The sequence below is a fragment of the Vombatus ursinus genome, unplaced genomic scaffold (assembly GCF_900497805.2).
Source record: "Vombatus ursinus unplaced genomic scaffold, bare-nosed wombat genome assembly UNPS02011014.1, whole genome shotgun sequence".
Lineage (NCBI taxonomy): Eukaryota > Metazoa > Chordata > Mammalia > Diprotodontia > Vombatidae > Vombatus > Vombatus ursinus.
Window position 1 is genome coordinate 1,815,793 of NW_020950792.1, and position 21,297 is coordinate 1,837,089.

A 21,297-nucleotide genomic window follows, 5' to 3' on the forward strand; every position below is an offset into this window, starting at 1 on the left:
AATTTTGAAAATCAAGTAAGAGAAGCAGAGGAAAAACTAGAAAGAGAAATGAGAGTGAGGCAAGAAAATCATGAAAAACAAGTCAACAGCTTGCTAAAGGAGACCCAAAAAAATACTGAAGAAAATAACACCTTAAAAATAGTTTAACACAAATGGCAAAAGAGGTCCAAAAAGCCAATGAGGAGAAGGATACATTAAAAAGCAAAAGTGGTCAAATGGAAAAGGAAGTCCAAAAGCTTACTAAAGAAAATACTTCCTTAAAAATTAAAATGGAGCAATTGGAGGCTAGTGACTTTATAAAGAATCAAGACACTGTAAAACAAAACCAAAAGAATGAAAAAAATAGAAAACAATGTGAAATATCTCATTGGAAAAACAACTGACCTGGAAAATAGATCCAGGGGAGATAATTTAAAAATTATTGGACTACCTGAAAGCCATCATCCAAAAAAGAGCCTAGATATCATCTTTCAAGAAATTATCAAGGAAAACTGTCCTGATATTCTAGAACCAGAAGGTAAAATAGAAATTGAAAGAATCCACTGATCACCTCCTAAAAGAGATCTGCAAAGGAAAACTCCTAGGAATATTGTAGTCAAATTCCAGAGTTCCCAGGTCAAGGAGAAAATATTGCAAGCAGCCAGAAAGAAACAATTCAAGTATTGTAGAACCAAAATCAGGATAACACAAGATTTAGCAGCTTCTTCCTTAAGGGACTGGAGGGCTTGGAATATGATATTCCAGAGGTCAAAGGAACTAGGATTACAACCAAGAATCACCTACCCAGCAAAACTGAGTATAATCCTTCATAGGAAAAAATGAAAATTCAGTGAAATATAGGACTTTTAAGCATTCTTATTGAAAAGACCAGAGTTGAATAGAAAATTTGACTTTCAAATACAAGACTCAAGAGAAACATGAAGAGGTAAACAGGAAAGAGAAATCATAAGGGACTTATTAAGGTTAAACTATTTACATTTCTACATAGAAGATGATATTTGTAACTCATGAGACCTTTGTCAATATTAGGGTAGTTAGAGGAAAAAAATTATATGTATGTATATATATATATATGTAGATAGATAGATAGATAGAGGGCAGACGGTGAGTTGAAGATGAAGGGGTGATATCTGGAGAATAAAATTAAGGGGTGAGAGATGATTATACTGGGAGAAGGAGAAAGGGAGAGGTAGAATGGGGTAAATTATCTCACATAAAACAACAAGAAAATGCTTTTAGATGGAGGGGAAACAGGGGAAAGTGAGAGGGAATGAGTGACTCTTATTCTCATAGGATTCGGCTTAAGGAGGGAATATCATACACACTCAATTGGGTATGGAAATCTCTTAACCTACAGGAAAATAGAGGGAAAGGGGACAAGAGAGCAGGGGGATGATAGAGGAGAGGGCAGATTGGGGTAGGGGTTATCAGAAGCAAACACTTCTGAGGAGGGACAGGATCAAAAGAGAGAATAGAATAAATGGGTGGGTTAGGATTAAGGGAAATATAGTTTTTCACAACATGACTACTATGAAAGTGTTTTGCATTACTACACATGTATAACCTGTATCAAGTTCCTTGCCTTCTCAATGAGGGTGGGTGGAGAGGGAGGAAGGGAGAAAATTTGGAACCCAAAGTTTTAAAAACTGTTAAAAAATTATTTTCACATGCAACTGGGAAATAAGATACATGGGCAATGGGGTATAGAAATCTATCCTGCCCTACAGGAAAATTGAAGGGGAATTGAAGGGGAATTGTTGTTTATGTTGTTTTATTCAGAATGCATGCCATCTTGGGGTTGGGGGAGGGATGAGATGGGGAGAAAATTTGGAACTCAAAATTTTGTGGAAGTGAATATCGAAAACTAAAAATAAAAAAATTAATAAAAAAGAAATAGAAATATATATATATATAAATTAGAATGGAGCAAATGGAAACTAATGACTATGAGAAATCAAGAAATTATAAAACAAAACCAAAAGAATAAAAAAATAGAAGACAATATTTAATATCTCATTGGGAAAACAACTGACCTGGAAAATAGATCTAGGAGAGATAATTTAAAAATTATTGGACTACCTGAAAACCAGGATCAAAAAAAAAAGCCTAGACATCATCTTTCAAGAAATTATCAAGGAAAACTGCCCTGATATTCTAGAACCAGAGGGTAAAATAGAAATTGAAAGAATCTACCTATCACCTCTTGAAAGAGATCCCCAAAGGAGAACTCCTAGGAACAATATAACCAAATTCCAGAGTTCCCAGGTCAAGGTGAAAATATTGCAAGCAGCCAGAAAGAAACAGTTCAAGTATTGTGGAAACACAATCAGGATTACACAAGATTTAGCAGTTTCTTCCTTGAGGGACTGGAGGGCTTGGAACATGATATTCCAGAGGTCAAAGGAGCTAGGATTACAACCAAGAATCACCTACCCAGCAAAACTGAGTATAATCCTTCAGGGGAAAATTGGACACTCAGTGAAATATAGGACTTTTAAGCATTCTTGATGAAAAGACCACAGCTGACTAGAAAATTTGACTTTCAAATATAAGACTCAAGAGAAGCATGAAAAGGTAAACAGGAAAGAGAAATCATAAGGGACTTATTAAAGTTGAACTGTTTATATTCCTACATGGAAAGATATTTATAACTCATGAGACCTTTCTCAGTATCAGGGTAGTTGAAGGGAACATATATATACATATATATGTACATATATATACATATATATATGTACATATAGAGAGAGAGAGAGAGAGAGACAGAGAGACAGAGAGAGACGGGGGGAGTGAGAGAGGCGGAGGGCATAGGGTGAGTTGAATATGAAGGGATGATATGATATCTAAAAAATAATACAATTAAGGGGTGAGAGAGGATTGTAATGGGAGGAGAAAGGGAGAGGTAGAATGCAGTAAATTATCTCACATGAAAGAGGCAAGGAAAAGCTTTTACAGTGGAGGGGAAGAGGTGGGAGATGAGAGGGAATGAATGAATCTTACTCTCATCATATTTCGCTTCAGGCGGGAATAACTGGGTATGGAAACCTATCTTGCCCTATAGGAAAATTGTGGGTAAGGGGATGAGAGGGGGGGATGATAGAAAGGAGGGCAGATTGGGGAAGGGGGCATTCAGAATGCATGCCTTTTGGGGGTAAGTGGAGGGGAGAGATAGGGAGAAAATTTGAAACTCAAAATCTTGTGGAAGTAAATGTTAAAACTAAAAGTAAATGAATTAATAGGAAGCAAAAAAAAGGAAGAAAATGGCATTTAGAGCAAAGATGAGTTTTGTTTTAATCATTTGAGATGCTTATTGGACATCCAGTGGGAAATGACCCGTAAGAAGTTGTTGATGGGGACTACAGCTCAGGATTGAGGCTAAGATTGGATATGTAGGTCTAAGAGTCATCTACGTGGATAACTGAATGACATAACAAAGATGGAGAATGTGGAGATAGAAGAGAAGATGGCTCAGTACAAAGCCTTGGAGGGTATACCCACATAATATGAGATGAAAGATTAGAACTAACAGATATGACAAAAACAAATGTCCCAACATCTGAGAGTAGTTTGCTAATCAGTTAAAAGTAAAATAGATTCTTGTCTACTAGTTAACAAGGATTTATGCAGTTGCAAAATCCAAGAATATATTTTTTCTTATTTTATTTGGATCTTGTAATTTACTCACTTAAGAGTTGGTGAAGCTTTATTCACATATGATATAGCATAAAAAGTAGCGTGTTTTATCTTAAGCAAAATTTACTGCCCCTGGAAATACGATTACTCTCAACATTATATCTAGTTTACCAGAATATAAGCTCTTTTAAGGCAGAGACCCCTCCCCACCTTTTATTAATCCCCCTGTCTTTAGCACAAGGTCTTACATTTAGTATAAATATTTGTTGAATGTTCAATGAATGAATAAATCAATGTACTTGTAGTCCTAACCTCTCCTCGTTTCCAATTCTGTATCCCTAGCACCTCAAAATCTTTTTTTTTTCTTTTTAGATTGGACTGGACCAGTGATTTCATTGGTGTAGAGAAGTCTTAGCAAGGAGATTACCTCTGCCAACTTCAGGTCATTACTTTATTTGCAATTTACTATTTTTTATTTTTATAGATTTGCTGAGAGGCCTGAAAAGTTAAGTAAATCAGCACCTTACAGTCTTAGAGAGTTGAGGAGGCACTGAGGAAGTTTGAGCGACTTGTCGGGATGTCACAGCTGGCATGTGCCCAGGTTTTTCTGACTTTCTATTATGCCATGCTGCCTCAAATTTACTCTATTTAAAATAAAATTAGTCTTTTCCACCTCCCCTGACAGACCCTGTCTAAACTAGCTCTTTCTCCTCTTCCTCACTTCCCTATTTCTGTCTATAGTACCACTATTTTCTTAGTACTGTAGGCTCAAAAGTTGTGAATCTCCTTTGACTTCGTCCATTCCCACAAGATTCTTTTCATCCCTAAGACATCCAAAGGCTTCATCCTTCATGCTCCCACCTTGTTAATTTTCCTAAAACATTTTCACTCTGACTTCCTTGATGAAAAACCTTCAATGGCTCTCCCTTGCCTAACAAAGAAAATTAAAAGTTTGAACTTCCTAATTTTCAAAGTTTTTTGACATTTGTGACAACTTATTTTTCAAGCCTTTTCTCTCTTTCTTCTGAACATAAACCATGCCTTCCAATCCACAAAGGCTGATCACCTTTCCCTGCTCACCCCTTTAGCCTTCTAGCATAGTGCCTGACACTTGCTGAACACTTCATAAATAATTATTGTTTGGATGATTGATTGATTGATTGCCTTCAAGGTTTTACTTGTACTGTTGTCTCTCTCTGAAAAGACATTTCCTTCTATCAAAATCCTATCTATACATCAAGAACCAGGTCAAATGTTGCAAATTTTCTCTAATCATCAGAGCAGAAAACAATCATTCTGTGCTCTGGATTCCTATAGTATTTTCATTTTCAATATCTTACCTATAGTGGTATTCTCTTAGGCTGCCTTGCGTTGTAAGAGGATTTTATATGGTTTGTTTTTGCCCTCTCCTCACTGAATTGTGAATTTATGGAGGCCAAGGACTATGAGCTATACATTTTTTAGCCTTTATAGCACATAGCATAGTGCTTTGTATTTAACAGACTCTCAATGCATACTTGTTAATGATTGAATAAATGAGTAGTAGGATCTATAAAAGAACACACCAGATTTCATTTGCTAGTAAAGGTGATGCACCAGATCATTTCAAAAAGATTGTGTTTATGTAAATGACATTTGTTTCAACACACTGAAGAAAATATGCTACCAATTTTCTTGAAAAGTTCTTGCTTACTTAAATGAGGCATTTGCCTCCTTAAATAAAAATTAACATGTGATGTTCATATATATGTCTACCAAACTGCCATAAGCCCTAGAAAAACAGAAGGACACAGACTATTAACCCATGTGAGAGAGGAACTGTTGGCACTTTGGTTATTAGTAAAGGCTGAGACAGTTAACAGCTTAATAGTAGTTGGTGATATGACCAGGTTGCAATTCGGACAATGCACAACACTTTGAATGCCCCCAAGCTTCTTGCAGCTGCAGAAGTTCATGTCTTTTACACTCTTCTTAACCACTTAGAAGACTATTTCCATGTAAGAGATGATGAACGTCTGGAAGAATTTATATTCATTCATAACAACATAAATACCTTACTGGAATGGTGTTTTTATCTCCTCTCTTCAGTTTATCCTGCATATCAGTACAGATTATTCTTCCTAAAATAACGTATAACTTAAAAAGCTCATTGTTTATAAGGCTAAATTCCAAGCTTCTGTTAGTAAAAACCCTTGTCTATTTGACATTAAATAACCTTTCCAACCTTATCTCCTGCTATTTTTCAAGAGAAACTGAGTTTAAGTTAAGCTGAACTACTTTTACGGGCTACCAAATTTAACTGCCTCATTTTACCTCCTGTTCTCTGCTCATGCTATATCCCTGCCTGGAATATTTTTTTCCCATTTGCCTGGAATATCATTTCCCCTTCCCTTCCAAACTCTGCTCCATTCTTCAGGTCACATCTGCTTCAGGAAACTTTCTAACTTCAAGCTATAATTATATCTAGTTCCTCTGAAAGCAAATCTATGCCATTCCTTGAACATTTCTATTATTGTTATTTATCCTTTTTGATGTGTTTTATCTCCTGAATTAATTTGTAAGCTCTTAGAAAGCGGAGAAAATCTCTCTGACGAAAAATTCACCTTTTTATGATATGTCAACCCTGGTTTGAGTCTGTTCTATTAGCAGTACCTATTAAATATGTATTATGTGCATTTCACTATTCTAGAGTAGGAATATAAAAACAAAATGAAAGAGATCCTGCTCTCAGGGATTCCATAGATACAATTATGATGAACCCCTTAGGGACCATAGCTAGTCTGATCCTGTCCACTTAAAGATCTCTCTCCTACACATGTTTATAGAATAAGACAGAGCTGGAAAGAGAAGGAAGCATTTAGAAGCAAATTGAATAGAAACTCACAAGTTGCACATTAATCCAGTGAAATGTTCTGGATGTTTTGGTTGAGAAGCTTTGCAAGGAATTCACCAGACAGGTCACACACTCTAACTAATCCTAAAATCTAGTGAAAGTAAGAATCCTCTAATCTAAAACATCCTGAGATTGTAATTTAAATGCTTGGGTTCATGTCATGTCAGTTAAGTTAGGTTTCAAGTTGACTTAGCATAAGGTCATTGACTTTCTAAATTAAAACAAATAAAACTTGATCGTATTACAGAGATAAAAAAACATTAGATTTTATGTTAAATAACCTGATTTGAATCCTGGCTCTGCCCCCTTACTAACAATGTGATCTTAAATAAGTTATTGCACTTCTCTGGCCTCATTTTCCATATATGTAAAATGATGACATTTAACTTGACCTTTAAGGTTACTTCTACCTCTAAATTGAACTTGTAATTAACTATTTTATTCCTAATTTGTGGATGTAGTTCTAGTTTTATAGGATGGAAGACCTAAGACCTAAAATCCAATTTCTGAAACTTCCTAGCTATGTGTCTGTGGGCGACCAACACCTCTGAGCTGCAGTTTCCTCGTTTGCAAAGTGGGGTGATACCATGATACCTGCAGATTCAGTACCTTGATTGTAGGAATATTGTAAGTTTCAAATGAGATAACGTATTTAAAACACTTTTGCAAATGTTTGTGTTCAGTATGTGGCACGTAGTGAATGCTAAACAAGTTCTTGTTGACTAATTGATGTCAGGCATGGTATTCAGTAATATCTGTGATCTTACAGAGTCCTTTATACTTGTCATATTCTCCTATTCTGTTCTGTTACAGTTATTGTCTAGTTATTATTTTGTATTAAACATATATGTTTTGGTTAGATTCCACTCATGTATTAATTTTGTACCCTCAACAGGACTTAATAAAATATTTCACAAAGAGTAGGTACTTGATAAATGGTTGCTAAAAAAATGAATGAATGAATGAGTTTCTGAAATGCTCAGCTTAGTCCTAGACCCCGAATTCAGGGGAAGACAAACTTTTCTACATTAAAAACAATTAATCAAATCAGACCAATTAATCAAAAGGAAACAATATAACATTAGGCATTCTGATCTCTAATTGAAGGAAAGATAGGAACTTTCCAAATTGGAATGGGGAGAACGAACAGGTGCAATTCTCTGAAATCAGAAAAAAGAGGTGAACCACTCTCCCCAGGTACCTGTGAACAATCAAAGGAACATGGAAACAATAACTGATTGATCAGTGTAGGGACAGTTTTCAGATAAGATATATGGGTTGTGTGCTATGTACAGTTGTGGGAAAACTCCTTGCATCTGTCTTATGATCTGACTGGGTTTCTGATCAGCATAACCTAGGTCCTTAGTTAAGGGTCTCTTAGCAGCATGGAGGGGTGGTCCAGCTCCCCTGCCACACAGAGCTAGGTTCAAACAATGTAGTAAAATAAAAACAAGGCAGTTTTAGGGAGAAAGCACAAGTAGCTAGAGGATCAGGAAACACTTCATGTGGAAAGTCTCTCTAAGGCAGAGATTCTTTAAACTTCCTATGTCATGGACCCCTTTGTATGTCCCATAAAACCTGCGGACATCTTAGACTAATGTTTCTAAATGCATAAAATAAAATACATATAATTGCAAAGGAAACCAATTCTTCTGAAATATAGATGTAGTTTTTTTTTCTTATCCAAGTCCATGGACCCACTGAAATCTATCCCTGGAGCTCTTATGTATTTTAAGTTAAGACCCCTCTGAGGCAAGCTGTAGGCTGCATTGGTAGATCAGTGAACTTGTGCAGGCTGACCCACATATCTAGAATACACTTTCTCTCAGCTGCTGTATCTTAGTGAAATGATGCTCTGGACTTACTCTCCCAGAGCAGGGCCAGCTGCTTCTTCTCCCTAGGATTCTAGGGTATCCTGAGGGGTGAAAGGCTGATTCTTCTCTAATGCTATCAGTTCAAGACCCCATTCTGATGTATCTTCCTCCCTTAAACACCAGTGACTAGTGTTTCAGTTCCTTTTAACCAATCAACATAAATTAATATCTATAAATGGATATTTATTTTGAAGATATAAGGAAGAGAAGTACAAACATGCTTGCTGCTTCTCAACACCTTATTCCACCTCGATCTCTGGGGAGATTGGGCTTAACCTTAAGCAGTTTCTAAATAGCATTGACCCCACCAAGTTTACATCCAAACAGGAATTGTTGAAGCTCTCTTTTAGCTGTCTTTGACTTGTTTTAAGTCAAACAGGTTACTCTGAACTTTGCACCTCAGCTTCTGAGGTGGCTGCAAAACCCAGCACAGACTCCAGATCCCAGACTTTTGATGCCTCCCAATTCTAACCTTTTGAAGTTCACAATGACCTAGCTGTCACCCAAACTTCTTCGCCTAGAAACAGGAAAGAACAAATGCAAGAGACAAAGGACAGACGCCTGTATTTATGGGCTATATGTGGGCCTTGTATGGAGTGGGCTGTGGCCTCTCACTTCACATCATTGTCTGCCTTATTGTCAGTGGAACAATTTCCAGGCAGGAAAGAGCCAGAGCCAGAGCCAGAGCAAGAGACTCCCTTTGGCTGGTTAGTGCCTCTTGAGTGCAGCCCCTACAGCCAATCACCACATAGTGTGCTGAAATCAGTTATAGAATGTCTATATAGCATTGCATCACCTGATCACTCTCCACACATAAGGAATGGACTCACTGGCCAGTTCACTCTATGCTTCATTTCACTGGAATCCCTCGATGACTTTCAAAGATCAACTTAGGTGCCACCTTCTATTAGAAACCTTTCCTAATCCCTCAGTTATTAGTGCTTTTTGTTTCTTCAGATTGTTTTCTACTTATCTGGATACATAGTATATTACTTTCAAAAGAATATAAACAAATCCCTTGAGGGCTTGAGCTTTTTCGTTTTTTAATGAAGACCCTTGAAATACTGAAGTACTGAGGCAGTCATGAAATTTGTGATTGAGTCTTATTATAAGACTTGGATTTTATAATTATAATTATAACCACGGATATTTTCCTTCAGTGCTGTGACTTTTAACTTTCCTATGGTTATATGATGTGAGATTTCTTTTGGGACTATTCAGTGAATAGCTATAGACATTACTATGGTAGGTTGTCAATGAGGCTGCTGTCCTCATTAATTTAGGGGCTATCATGCTAAATGTCTAATTTGTGTCTTGTCCTTGAGTCTCAGGTGTGAATGCTTGTCCGTCAGATGGATAAGATGCCCATCACTCTTTAGAAATCTAGTGCATCAAGCCATGGGAGGATCTCAGGGTTATAAGTAGCCTAAAGACATTGGCACAGAGACTGATTTACTGAGGCTCATGTTATCAGGTTTTATTGTCTAAATATAGCTATGGATTCACTGAGATGTTGCCTTGGAGCACTGGCTGTGTCAACAGCCTGCCAGAAATGTGGTCTGGATATCACATGCTGTCTGGAACATGGACAAATATAAAGTTATTTGTGGTTGTTTCAAGAGTGAGAGTTACTAATGCCCACACAGAGAAGAGTAGTGGGAAAAATGTTGGCATTTATGTTAGTTTGAGGTTTCTGAGTCTTTGACTAAGTTCTAGCTTAAAACAAATTAAGGCAAATCTGCCACTCAGATGAATAAAGAACAAGATTACGTCAGGTGCTACTCCTATAGTACTGAAACAACCAGAAAGAATGGACATTTTAAAAGGTATTATAAAGCTTTTCATTATTTTCTTTCAGAGGAACTTAGCTTAGTTGTCACCTCCTACATGAAATTTTTCCTGATTTCCCCAGTTTTTAGAGGTCTCTTCCCACTCCCATTATTTTGTCTTAACTTTTGTATATTTTGTACTTCTTATCTGAGTACATACTGTTTCCTCCCCGTAGAAGATAAGCTCCCGGAAGGGATGAATGGGGTTTTTCCCCTTGTATCTCCAGCATCTCGTAGTCATTTAAAAAATGCTTATTGAATTGAATTGAATCTTCCCTTACGTTCCTATGTCAGTTACTCATGTTGCTTGAAGTTCACTTGTGTAGTTTTTGTGTCATGGATCAAATTATACATTTCAATGGGCAAAAAATCCATGCCTATGTTGTCAGATTGTTTCCATTTTTTTGTTGGCCTTATGTCCTGGGGGAAAATTGGATCATAGAAATGATCTGGGAAAAATCCTTACAGAAGCAAGTATGCCATATTTTGTTCTTTAGGGATGGCTAAGGGGTGGTGATGAGAGAACTGAAGCCTTTGGGGTGTGAAGGGAAATATGTTTAGCACTAACTTAATCAGATGTCTGAACTTTTAGAAAAGTACCATTATTAGTGTTGCCTTGTTGCCAGATGGTTTCATTGCACTGAAAACTTGGCAGCTGTCTTGAGTCATCTGGCCATCTATGCCAAATTGTAGTTAAGATCCCCAAAGCCATTTACATTTTCTTAATGCAAAATAACCAGGAATCCGTGTTAATGTTTAGAAGGTTGGCAAGGCAGGCATTCTTCCATGGAAAAGTAGAAAAAGAAGCTATTTATTTTCTTTTTTTAGGTTTCTGCTGCCAAAATTATTTTAAATGCCCCAATACTAGCTTCCTTAAGAATATGTCTATGTTGCTGTATGTACATATATGTGTATAACATACACACACACACAAACTACATGCTACCATATGGACAGTGGTAGTAGAATAATGCTGTTAGATTGAAATGTTGAGCTCTGGCAATTATAGACTTTTTGAGGTAGGAGGTGCCTTAGAAATTATAGAAGATGACTCATTTGTATGACTTGTGAAAAAACCAAAGCCCAAAAAGGTCCATATGAGAAAAATTACCTAAAAGTATTAGAAACAGGAAATGTGTAAATTAACACAATCCACAGAACATCAGCAGAGAGAAAATCCAAGTTCATTTCACTCAGAAACATAACCTCCAAATTCCAAAGTGTTAACATTAAACAAAAAATCTTGCAAACAACCAGGAGAAGGTCTGTCACATATTAAGGAAAAGCAGCCCGAGTTGCTCGATACTGTTTGTCATCCATGAGAAATGAAATAAAAGATTGGAATATTATATACCCCAAAATCAAAGCAAATCAGTTCCTTCCCATTCACACCCTGAAACAATTTGTCAAGTTGATCTTAACCATCAATGAAAAAGTATGGCTTTTTAGCAGGAAGGTGGAATGTAAATCATCCTTATTGAAGGAAAAAGTGGGGCAGGTCATTTAACATACAAATTCATTACTTCAGTTCAACTAGCATTTCTTAAATACCTCCTGTGTACGTGCTATACTGGACACTGAAATACAGAGACAAACAACAACAGCAACAACAACAGTCATTGACTTGTTTGTATATAAGAAAGATAAAATCAGTCCATATTATATGAAAAGATCACGAAGATAAAGTACTGTTTACATGCAGCAAGTCTAGTATCTTTTAAAAATCTCTGAGGTTCATTTTTAGGTGATATCTATGAAGGGAAACAGATTAAAGTGCTCTAAAGGACAGAAAGAGTGGGAAAGGAGAAGAATCAAATTAATATTTCTTGGAATAGGATGTCAAAGATAAAGATCATTCAAATGAATAAATAGGGGGATGAGCATGGAGAAAGAGAATCCTTAACCACACATATCTGGACTTGGCAAAGAAAGAAACCTTATCTACATGTGATTAAGAGAGCAGAGAGAACATATATGGGGAGGGTCCATGAAGAGGGAGCAAGAAGTAGCCTAGAAGAAGAAAGGAGAGTTAGAAGAAGTGAATAAGATGGGAGACTTAAAGAAGTAGTGGTTCTTAGAGGTTATTTAGTCTAACCTGCTCATCTTGTAAATGGGGAGTCTGAGGCTTAATGACATAAAAGGACTTGCTTCAGGTGGTGGAACCTGAATTTTTTCAAGTTTTGGCCCAGGTCCTGATTCCGAATCCAGGGTTCTTTCTATCTCATCACTCTCTTCAATTGAGAATTATTATTTCTGGGAAGAAAGTCTTTAAAACAAAGAATCTTGGAAGTAAGGGGAAATCTAGAACTACAATCTGGGAAGAGAGAATATCCTTTTGAAAATCTCATGATATGTATGTTCATTAGTAGAATAATGTGTGGTAAAACCCCATGAAGGAAGATCATAATGTATAGAAGCAATATCAAACTCCAATAGAAAAGGAACCCTGCAGCCTGAATATTGACTTGGAAAACCACAAACTAACATTATCTTTGTTGTATTGTATTATTATTTATTTTGTTAAACATTTCCCAATTATATTTTATTCAATTATATTTTAATCTGGATACACTTGGGAGTTTAGCAGGTAGTTGTCCAGAGAGTTTGACATCATTGGTCTAGAGAAGTGAAAGGCAGAAAGATGTAGGGAAAGGGAAGAACAGAATTAATATATCTTAGGAAGGGATTCCTCTGATGAAGCTCATTCAACTATCTGGGTAGGGATAAAGAAAAGGGGGATTGTGAAGCATGCTCATGTTTGGGCAGAACAAGGGAAGTACATGAAAAAGAGATTGGTAATAATGGCAGAATCAAAGACTATGTGCCTGGGTTCAGGAGCAGAGCTGAGCTGGGTATTTGTGGGAGTCAATGGACCAAACTGCTGAAAGCAAAACAAAACACAGGGACCGAGTGTTTTCTTTTTCTTTCATTTTTTCATTTTGAGGTGGGGTGGGAAGGGAAGGAGGGACTGCTGTGTTAGGGTAAACTTCTTCCAAAAAAAAGGAAAAAAGAAAAGAAAAGAAAAGAGGGTCATTGAAGTGTTTTTTGTTTGTTTGTTTTGTTTTGTTTTTGTTTTGTTTTTTTTGTTGTTGTTTTTTTTGTGTGTGTGTGTGAGGCAATTGAGGTTAAATGATTTGCCCAAGGTCACACAGCTAGTAAGTGTTGTGTCTGAGGCCGGATTTGAACTCAGGTCCTCCTGATTCCAAGGCGGGAGCTCTATCCACTGTGCCACCTAGCTGCCCTGAACTGTTCTTATATGTGGAGGAAAGAACAGAAGGCAAGCTAGAAAGAACAGATAAGCAGGCCATCCTTGAAAGTCACATGTTGAATTTATTATATGTTTTAAGATAAAAACAAGCTTTACATAATAGAAATTTGTGATTTAACATATACTATCTTATATTCTACTATGTATGTGGAAGTTCAAAATTTAAAATAAAAAACAGATCCCGGGGCAGCTAGGTGACACAGTGATACAGCACCAGCCCTGGATTCAGGAGGACCTGAGTTCAAATCCGGCCTCAGACAGATAACACTACTAGCTGCGTGACCCTTGGCAAGTCACTTAACCTCATTGCCTAGCAAAAAAACCAAAAAAACAAAAACCCAGGTCCCAACAATTTATTGCATATCAGAAACACACTTAGAACATAAAGACATCTACAGAATTAAAATGAGGGGTTAGAACAAAATTGAGTATACTTCAGAAAAATAAAAAAAAACAGAAGTTGTAATCATAACTTTTGTTAAGTAAACCGTAAAAATAGATATTGTCAAGAGAATAAAAAATGGAAACCAATGTGCCTTCAGGAGTGAGGAATCTGTAGCCTCAAGGCCACAAGTGACCTTCTAGGTTCTTGAGTGCAGCCTTTTGACTGAGGCAAGTTTTACAGAACAAATTCTGTGAAATTTGGATTCAGTCAAAGGTCCACACTTAAGGACCTAGAGGGCTACATGTGACCTCAAAGCCACAGGTCCTCCACCCCCCCCCCAATAATAAAATGCTCAGCACAGTGCCTGGCATGTAATAAGCACTTGCTGATCATTTGAAACAATTGTTGCTTGTTGATTGATGGAAACAATTTCAATATTAAATATATCTTCACCAAATGACATAGCATTTAAGCACATTAAAGAAAAGTTATTTGAGATGATTTGGAAAATAGCACATTAATTGTGGGTGAGTTTAAGCATTTCTCTTTCAGAATGATATAAAACTATGAGAAACAAGAAGGAAATTATAGATCTGACAGAATATTGGGAATAGTAGATTTGGTAGACAATTGTTGAATGGAAATATTAAAACACAAACATGTGTACGTACTTTTATACAAGAATAATACTTTTATAAAATTGATCATATTATGGGACATAAAGAACTCATAGTTAAAAGTGGAGAAAGGCAGGCATTTAAAATACATTCTGTATAGATAATAACACAATAAAGATTTTTTAAAAAGGAACTAGGAACAAAAGATCCACATCTGAATGTAGAATAATAATATCCTAAATACTAGGTGGGTCAAAGAACAACTCAGAGAAACAATCAATAATTATTCCAAAGAGAATAATAAATGTGATAGTATTTCAAAATAAATGGAATATGGGAAGACTTATATGAACTGATGCAAAGTGAACTGAGTAGAGAGATGAGATCGTTGTATACAGTAACAGCAATATTGTACCATGACCAACTGTGAATGACTTAGCTATTGTTAGCAATACAATGATCCAAGATTTTTCCAAAGACCTTATGACAAAATATCCTATCCAAGTCCAGAGAAAGGACTAATGGAGTCTGAATGCAGATTGAAATATAATTTATTTAACTTTCTTTGTTTTTCTTGTTTGTTTCTTTGTTCTTTGTTCTCTTTTGCAACATGGCTAATATGGAAATATGTTTTGCATGACTGAACATGAATAACCTATAAAAAATGCTTGCCTTCTCAAGTAAAGGAAAGGGGAGAGAGGAACAGAGGGGAGGAATCTGGAATTCAAAAATGTTTTTTTAAATGTTAAAAAAATTGTTTTTACATATAATTGAGAAAAAAATAAAATAAAAATATTCCAAAAATATATGGGATATAGCCAAAGCAATCCTTAGAGGAAAATTTATATCTCTGAAAAAAGTAGATTAACAAAAGAAAAAAAACAACTGCCTTATCCAATTAAAAAAAATAACAAAATAAGTGTGAAAGAAGAAAATTTGAAAACCAAAGAGAAATTAGTAAAATTGAAAGCAAAGGCCATTAAACTGATAGAATCAAAGCTAAGTTTTTTTTTTAAAAAAAAAGACTAACAGTGTATTTATCTATCAATCTACCTATCACAATCTCACAAAGAGAAATTGAGCAAGTCATAAGTGATCTAGAAAAACATACCTAATGCTGACATATTTACAAGTGAATGCCACCAAACATTTAAAGAATTGCCATGCTATATAAATCATTCTCAAAACAGAGAAGAAATACATGTTGCCAAATGATTTGCATGAGACAAATGTTTCTGATACCCAAATCAGAGAAGAACAGAGTTAATGAAGTCATAGATATTACTAATGAATGTTAATACATATATTTTAAATAGTTCCCAAAGAGACTACAGCAAATTCAAAGACTATTCTTAGGACCAAATAGGATTTATAACAAAAGGGAAATAAGGGTTCAACATTAGGAAAATAATTAACACAATTTATCATATTAATAACAATAAAACCCATAGGCTTATCTATGTACCAGTATCAATAGATAAGGAGAATCCTTCAACAAAATATAGCAATAATTCATGTTTTAAATGCTTTAAAATAGAAATGGAAGAGACTTCCTTAATTTGATCAAAAGTGCTTATCTTAAACTAAGCACTAACAATTATTTGCAATGGAGAAACAGTGGACACTTGACCAGCAAGCTTAGGGTTGAAGCAAGGGTATCTCCTGTCTCCACTATTGGACACAATACTTGAAATGCTAGCTTCATCAATAAAACAAGAAAAAGAAATTAAGGTAAGAAGACTTGACAAAAAGGAAGCAAATTTCCCCCCCCCTTTTTTTTTTGGAATATGATAGTCCGATGGTTTATTTAGAGACTCTTAGAGAATCAACAAATAAATCAAATGAGGCAATTCTTAACTTTATTAAAGTAGATGAATATAAAATAAATACACAAGAATCATGAGCACTTCAATAGGAAATGACTATAAAGTGAATAAAACACCTGGGATTTAAACTGCCAAAACACACGTGGGACTTAGATTAAAAACAACTACAAAACAATATTTATAGGCACAAAAAACACCTAAATAATCACAAAGGAATTACTCAGCGCTCATGACTGCAACACCATTATAATAAAAAAAAGATGATACCGCTGGAATGAATATACTGATATATCACTATGTGAAACAAATTACCAGGGATATTTTATGGAATTAGACAAATCATAATGATCCAAATGGTGGAACAAAAGTTTAGACATTTCAAAGTAAATAATGGGAAAAAATAACAATGAAGGAAGTGGTACTATAAGTTCTCAAATTTTGTTATAAAATATTATTATCAAAACTATTTGATACTAATGAAAAATAGAAAAGTTGAAGAGTGGAATCCATCAGATGAACAAAACCTAGAAGCAAACTCATACAACATGATGTTTTATAAAATCAAGAAGATAGCAATTGGGGTAGGCCAGGAGCCTTTTCATTTGACAAGCAAGAGATGCTGGGAAATCCTAGTAGTTTGATGGAAATTAGGTTTACATCCCTATATGCCATATACCATAGTAAACTACAAATAGATGAACTATTTATGTCATATCATAAAGCAAATAGAAGAAAGTAGAAGTTTATAACATTCCCAATTATGAATAGGAGAAGAATGCACTGTTACCTAGTCCAGTGTGTTTTAGTATTTCTAAGGGCAGTGAATTGTAACTGAAAGCAATTGGTAGCTGGTGGGTGGTGTGGCCACGTGACCTTCACAGGCACGGATGCTTGCGCATACATGCACACACACACACACACACACACACACACACACACACAGGCAATATCCTCCCTCTATAATCTCTTCTCTAGAAATGATTCCACAGTGCTTTATTAGAAGGAGGTTAGCCTGTCAATATGGGCAAAGAGCTGTTGATTTCTAATGTTTAAGATTATGAACCTCTGTGTTTGGAATATTGAAATGTTTGTGTTGTTAATTTTGCAATAAAAAATTAATTTTAAAAAGGAAGTATTATATTTCTTGAAGATGATGTTATTTCTATTACCAAAAAAATATTCAGTTGGAATAATGACTGGATAATTATAGAGATTAACTGCAAGTTGGTCTAAGAGTGTTATACAGTAATTATCAACTACTATGCTGCTTGCATAGTAGAAAAAGTGCTGGGCTGAGAATCAAGAAGCCTGATTTCTAGCTCTGATTCTACTACCAACTTGATGTATGATCTTGGGTGAGCTCCCTAAACTTTCTAGGCCTTGCTCCTTTAACAGGTAAAATAAGAGGATTAGGCTACATGATCTCTAGGCTTCTAACTTTAAAGTCTTCTGGTTCTAGTAAATATATAGTCAGGAAATGAAAAATTGGTAGCTAAGGAAGGATTTGTACTTTTTTTATCTTGAAAAAATGTTTTAATCTCAGAAAGTTTGTCTGACATCAATGAAATAGTTTAAAAGTACATGTGATGAAAATGATATGAGCCCTATTAATTTGTAGGTAGTTGTTTGCTTTCCCTAGTTACATTTTGTTATAAAGGAAATGGGACAACAATACTGCACTCCCGACTTTGTCATTGTTACAGTTTCACTTAAGAATAAAGGAAGAACCATTAGTACCTTTTGGATTTGCTCCATCTTTATAAGGAAATCCAAGATCTGTGAGTTCCCATTTCCGTTGGAAAAATGAATCATTGTTCCTGGTTTGTTTTTTTTAAATAGATGTAGTCAGCAAACCCTACATAGACCTTTCATTCGGGATATATCAAATACAAATTTTATGCTAATTTAGGAATAGCATCTTCTGATAACCACTTTTCCTCCTGTTAGTAGGCATTTGAACTTCTTGACTAGGCACTATATAAAGATATGGTAGAAATAAAAGAAATGGCCTCAACAATTAGGAGAAATAAGTGAAATCAAGGAAAAAAAATGATTGTTACGAATGGAGAATGTTTGGAGGCAACATAGCAAGTAGAGAAAGAACTGACCTTGAAGTTAAGAAGTTGTGGGTGCTAAGCCTGACATGTTAGCAGTGTGACCCTGGCGAGGTCACTCACCACCAACGCTGCAGGCAACTCTCTAAGACTGAGTCACAAATAAATCTGCATCAGTGGAAGAAGTTTCCATACTGAGTATTTGCTTCACTGATGAAAACCATAGGTATGGACTGATCAGTGGTTGAATGAATGAATGAATGAATGAATGAATAAATAAACATATAAATCTGGATCATATATAAGGCTACACAATATCTAACTCAGTGTTTTCTCAAAGGTTTTTTTTTGTCTGCATGCACATGAACATACAATTGCAAGTGTAAATTCCATATAACTATTTATTGGCACACATTTGAGCATATAGCAGTTAAAATAATATGGTCCCACTCTAAGTAACCCACTTTGTTTGGAAAGCTCGGTCAAAAGCTGATTCTTTGACATTAAGATTGCTAGCTCCTGGCAATAGTTATAGAGTGAAAGCAAGGCATTTAATAGCTACTGCTAATAAAAAGCAAACAATAGTACACATTTAGTTTCTGAAGCACAAAGAAATTTACTTTGCTACTTCTCCTTGCTGCCTGAAATGTACTGGGAGGGATCCAGTGATCATCAGAGCAATAAAGAAGAGAAACCATAGGAAGCATATAGGGAGGTGAGAGCTCCTTAACTTAACTTGCTTTTTCTAAACTTTTTATTCTTAGGAAAAAACAGTTTTTGTGGGAAGAAGCCACAGAGATGCACAGAATTAAAATCTGTTAAAATAGGTCTTAAGTAATTCATATCATAATACCAACTTCCAAGTAAAAATTCTCAGTTTGACACTGATATTGAGTCATTTGTTCACTCGAGTGGGTATTTTGGCATGTACCTAGCATTTGAGGGCCTAACATGGGCATTCAAGCTTGAACATTTAGTGTGATTATCATTAGAAATCTCCTGGCTTGAACTAAATACACTTTCTTTATCCCTTTGCACTGATTATAGACTAATGACACACATACTTGACATGAAGTCCCATAAAATATTATGCTTTAGTAACTTCTGAGTTAAAATGTTATTCGTCTCTTTCCTAAGGCCAAAGTACATTCTTACCATTTGAATATTTAAATTCTTTATCTTTTTTTTTTTTAGCTTTTTCTGTAAAACATTCCATATGGGTTATATTATCACACCCTTGAGGTACAATTCTTTATGGAATACATTTTCTATTTATTTTAAGCTAGTAATATCACAATATGCAAAAAAGCAGTGACCTTAAAGCATTTTTGCAATGATTTAAAGGCAACTATCTCCTAAAAGGTAGTATTAATAGGTATTTTTTATGTGTAAACATCTCTTTAACATTTTCCCTATTTCCATATACATCCATCCGTTTTAGTCAATTTGTAAGTATGCAACATATTTTTCTTTATAACCAAGTAGCCAAAAAAAGATATTTAAGATTATCTATTCCAACCCTCTCATTTAACAGGCAAACCAAAGCCCAGAAAAGTTATATGACTTGACTAAGATCACAAAGGTAGAAAGTGACAGGATCAGGATTTGAATCTAGGTCCTCTGAATTCAGCACCCTTCCGTTATTATGTTATGAATATCCATATCTAAATATATGTATAATTAATATAAAAATGAGCTGCCTCTTTTTTTATTCTCTTGTATTAATCTCTTAATCTCTTGCTGAATAACAAATAAGAGATGCAAAAAACCTGTTTAGTTTACCTAATCCCTTCCCTTTTCCAGAAGTGTCTTTAGGAGTAGGTCATCTAAGGCTTCCACTAATCTGTATGTTAGTCTCAAGGAAGGGTAACCTTCAAGCACTTCTTGGAAGTCTATTCCATTATTACTTCTAGATTTCCACATCACAAAGCTTTTATACCTGAGGGCAAATAAAATCTTGCTTTAAAAAAGATTATTCCCTTCCAGATGGTAATATATTTTCATTATAAGCCTTATATTTTTCCATCTTTGAGTTTATTATACATCAAATGCCCTTTTAATGCCACTGGGCATTTCTAGAAGATCAGTAGGTCATTTCTAAGTTCTTGTGTTCCTAATAAGGCCAGTCCTTATAGTGTAACCAATGCAACCATGCCACACCCCTTCTAGCCCCAACGTTGGATCCTTAATTAAACCCTCAGTCTTACAGAGCCTGCAAATGTAGAGCAAGTGCTGAATAGTGTGGGGGCAAAGAGGGGGAGATCATAGAGAATAAGAGGGGAAAGGGAGAGGGAAAGAAATTACTTCTTGTCCAAACAAAGATACTGTAATTACCTGGTACTCTGAAGAGAGTAAGATGGGGTCTGCAATGAAAAGAACCCAATGCGTTACCTCCACAGTTCATCCAAAGACCCTGGAAAATCCAAGTGGCAGTGATAACTGCTGACGCTCTGGTAGTTACTTTCCACTCATTGGACACAGTGGCAGCAATAAGAGCTCCAACTCCACCAACGCCAAACACAAGAGCCGAAATCTGGGCCCAGAACATGTCTCTTAGCCTTCTCTATGGAACTGTACAAGGCCAAGGAAATGTTTTAGTGGGCTCAGCATGAAGAGGTTCAACATGAGCAAATTACACTTGGATAACTGTTACAGAAAGTTAATGTAAGTATGTGACAGTGTTTCATGCTCCAACGGCCTGAAGCTTTATGGAAATGAAGGAAACAGATGGATTTATAGATGGCGTAATAAACTTAGCAAAAATGATCTCTCATTTCCCATGCTGACATTTGAAAAAATTTGGAAGATTAGTTTTAAAGGTTTTTATTTTAATTTTTTTCTTGCTAATACTGTAGTTAATGCTTAATTTTCAGTTAGTCTAGAGTTTAACGAACCATGAAGCCAACAGATATCACAAA

The 21,297-nt window shown here is 35.5% G+C and overlaps 1 protein-coding gene across 1 annotated transcript in view; it reads right to left on the reverse strand.

Moving 5' to 3' along the window:
• Positions 1–20,927, reverse strand: part of CLDN10 (claudin 10) — a 142,442-nt gene extending 121,515 nt beyond the window's left edge. The window contains exon 1 of the mRNA XM_027855677.1: positions 20,714–20,927. Within this exon, the coding sequence (XP_027711478.1) occupies positions 20,714–20,927 (214 nt within the window). The remainder of the gene's footprint in view (positions 1–20,713) is intronic.
• Between the last annotated feature and the right edge of the window lie 370 nt (positions 20,928–21,297).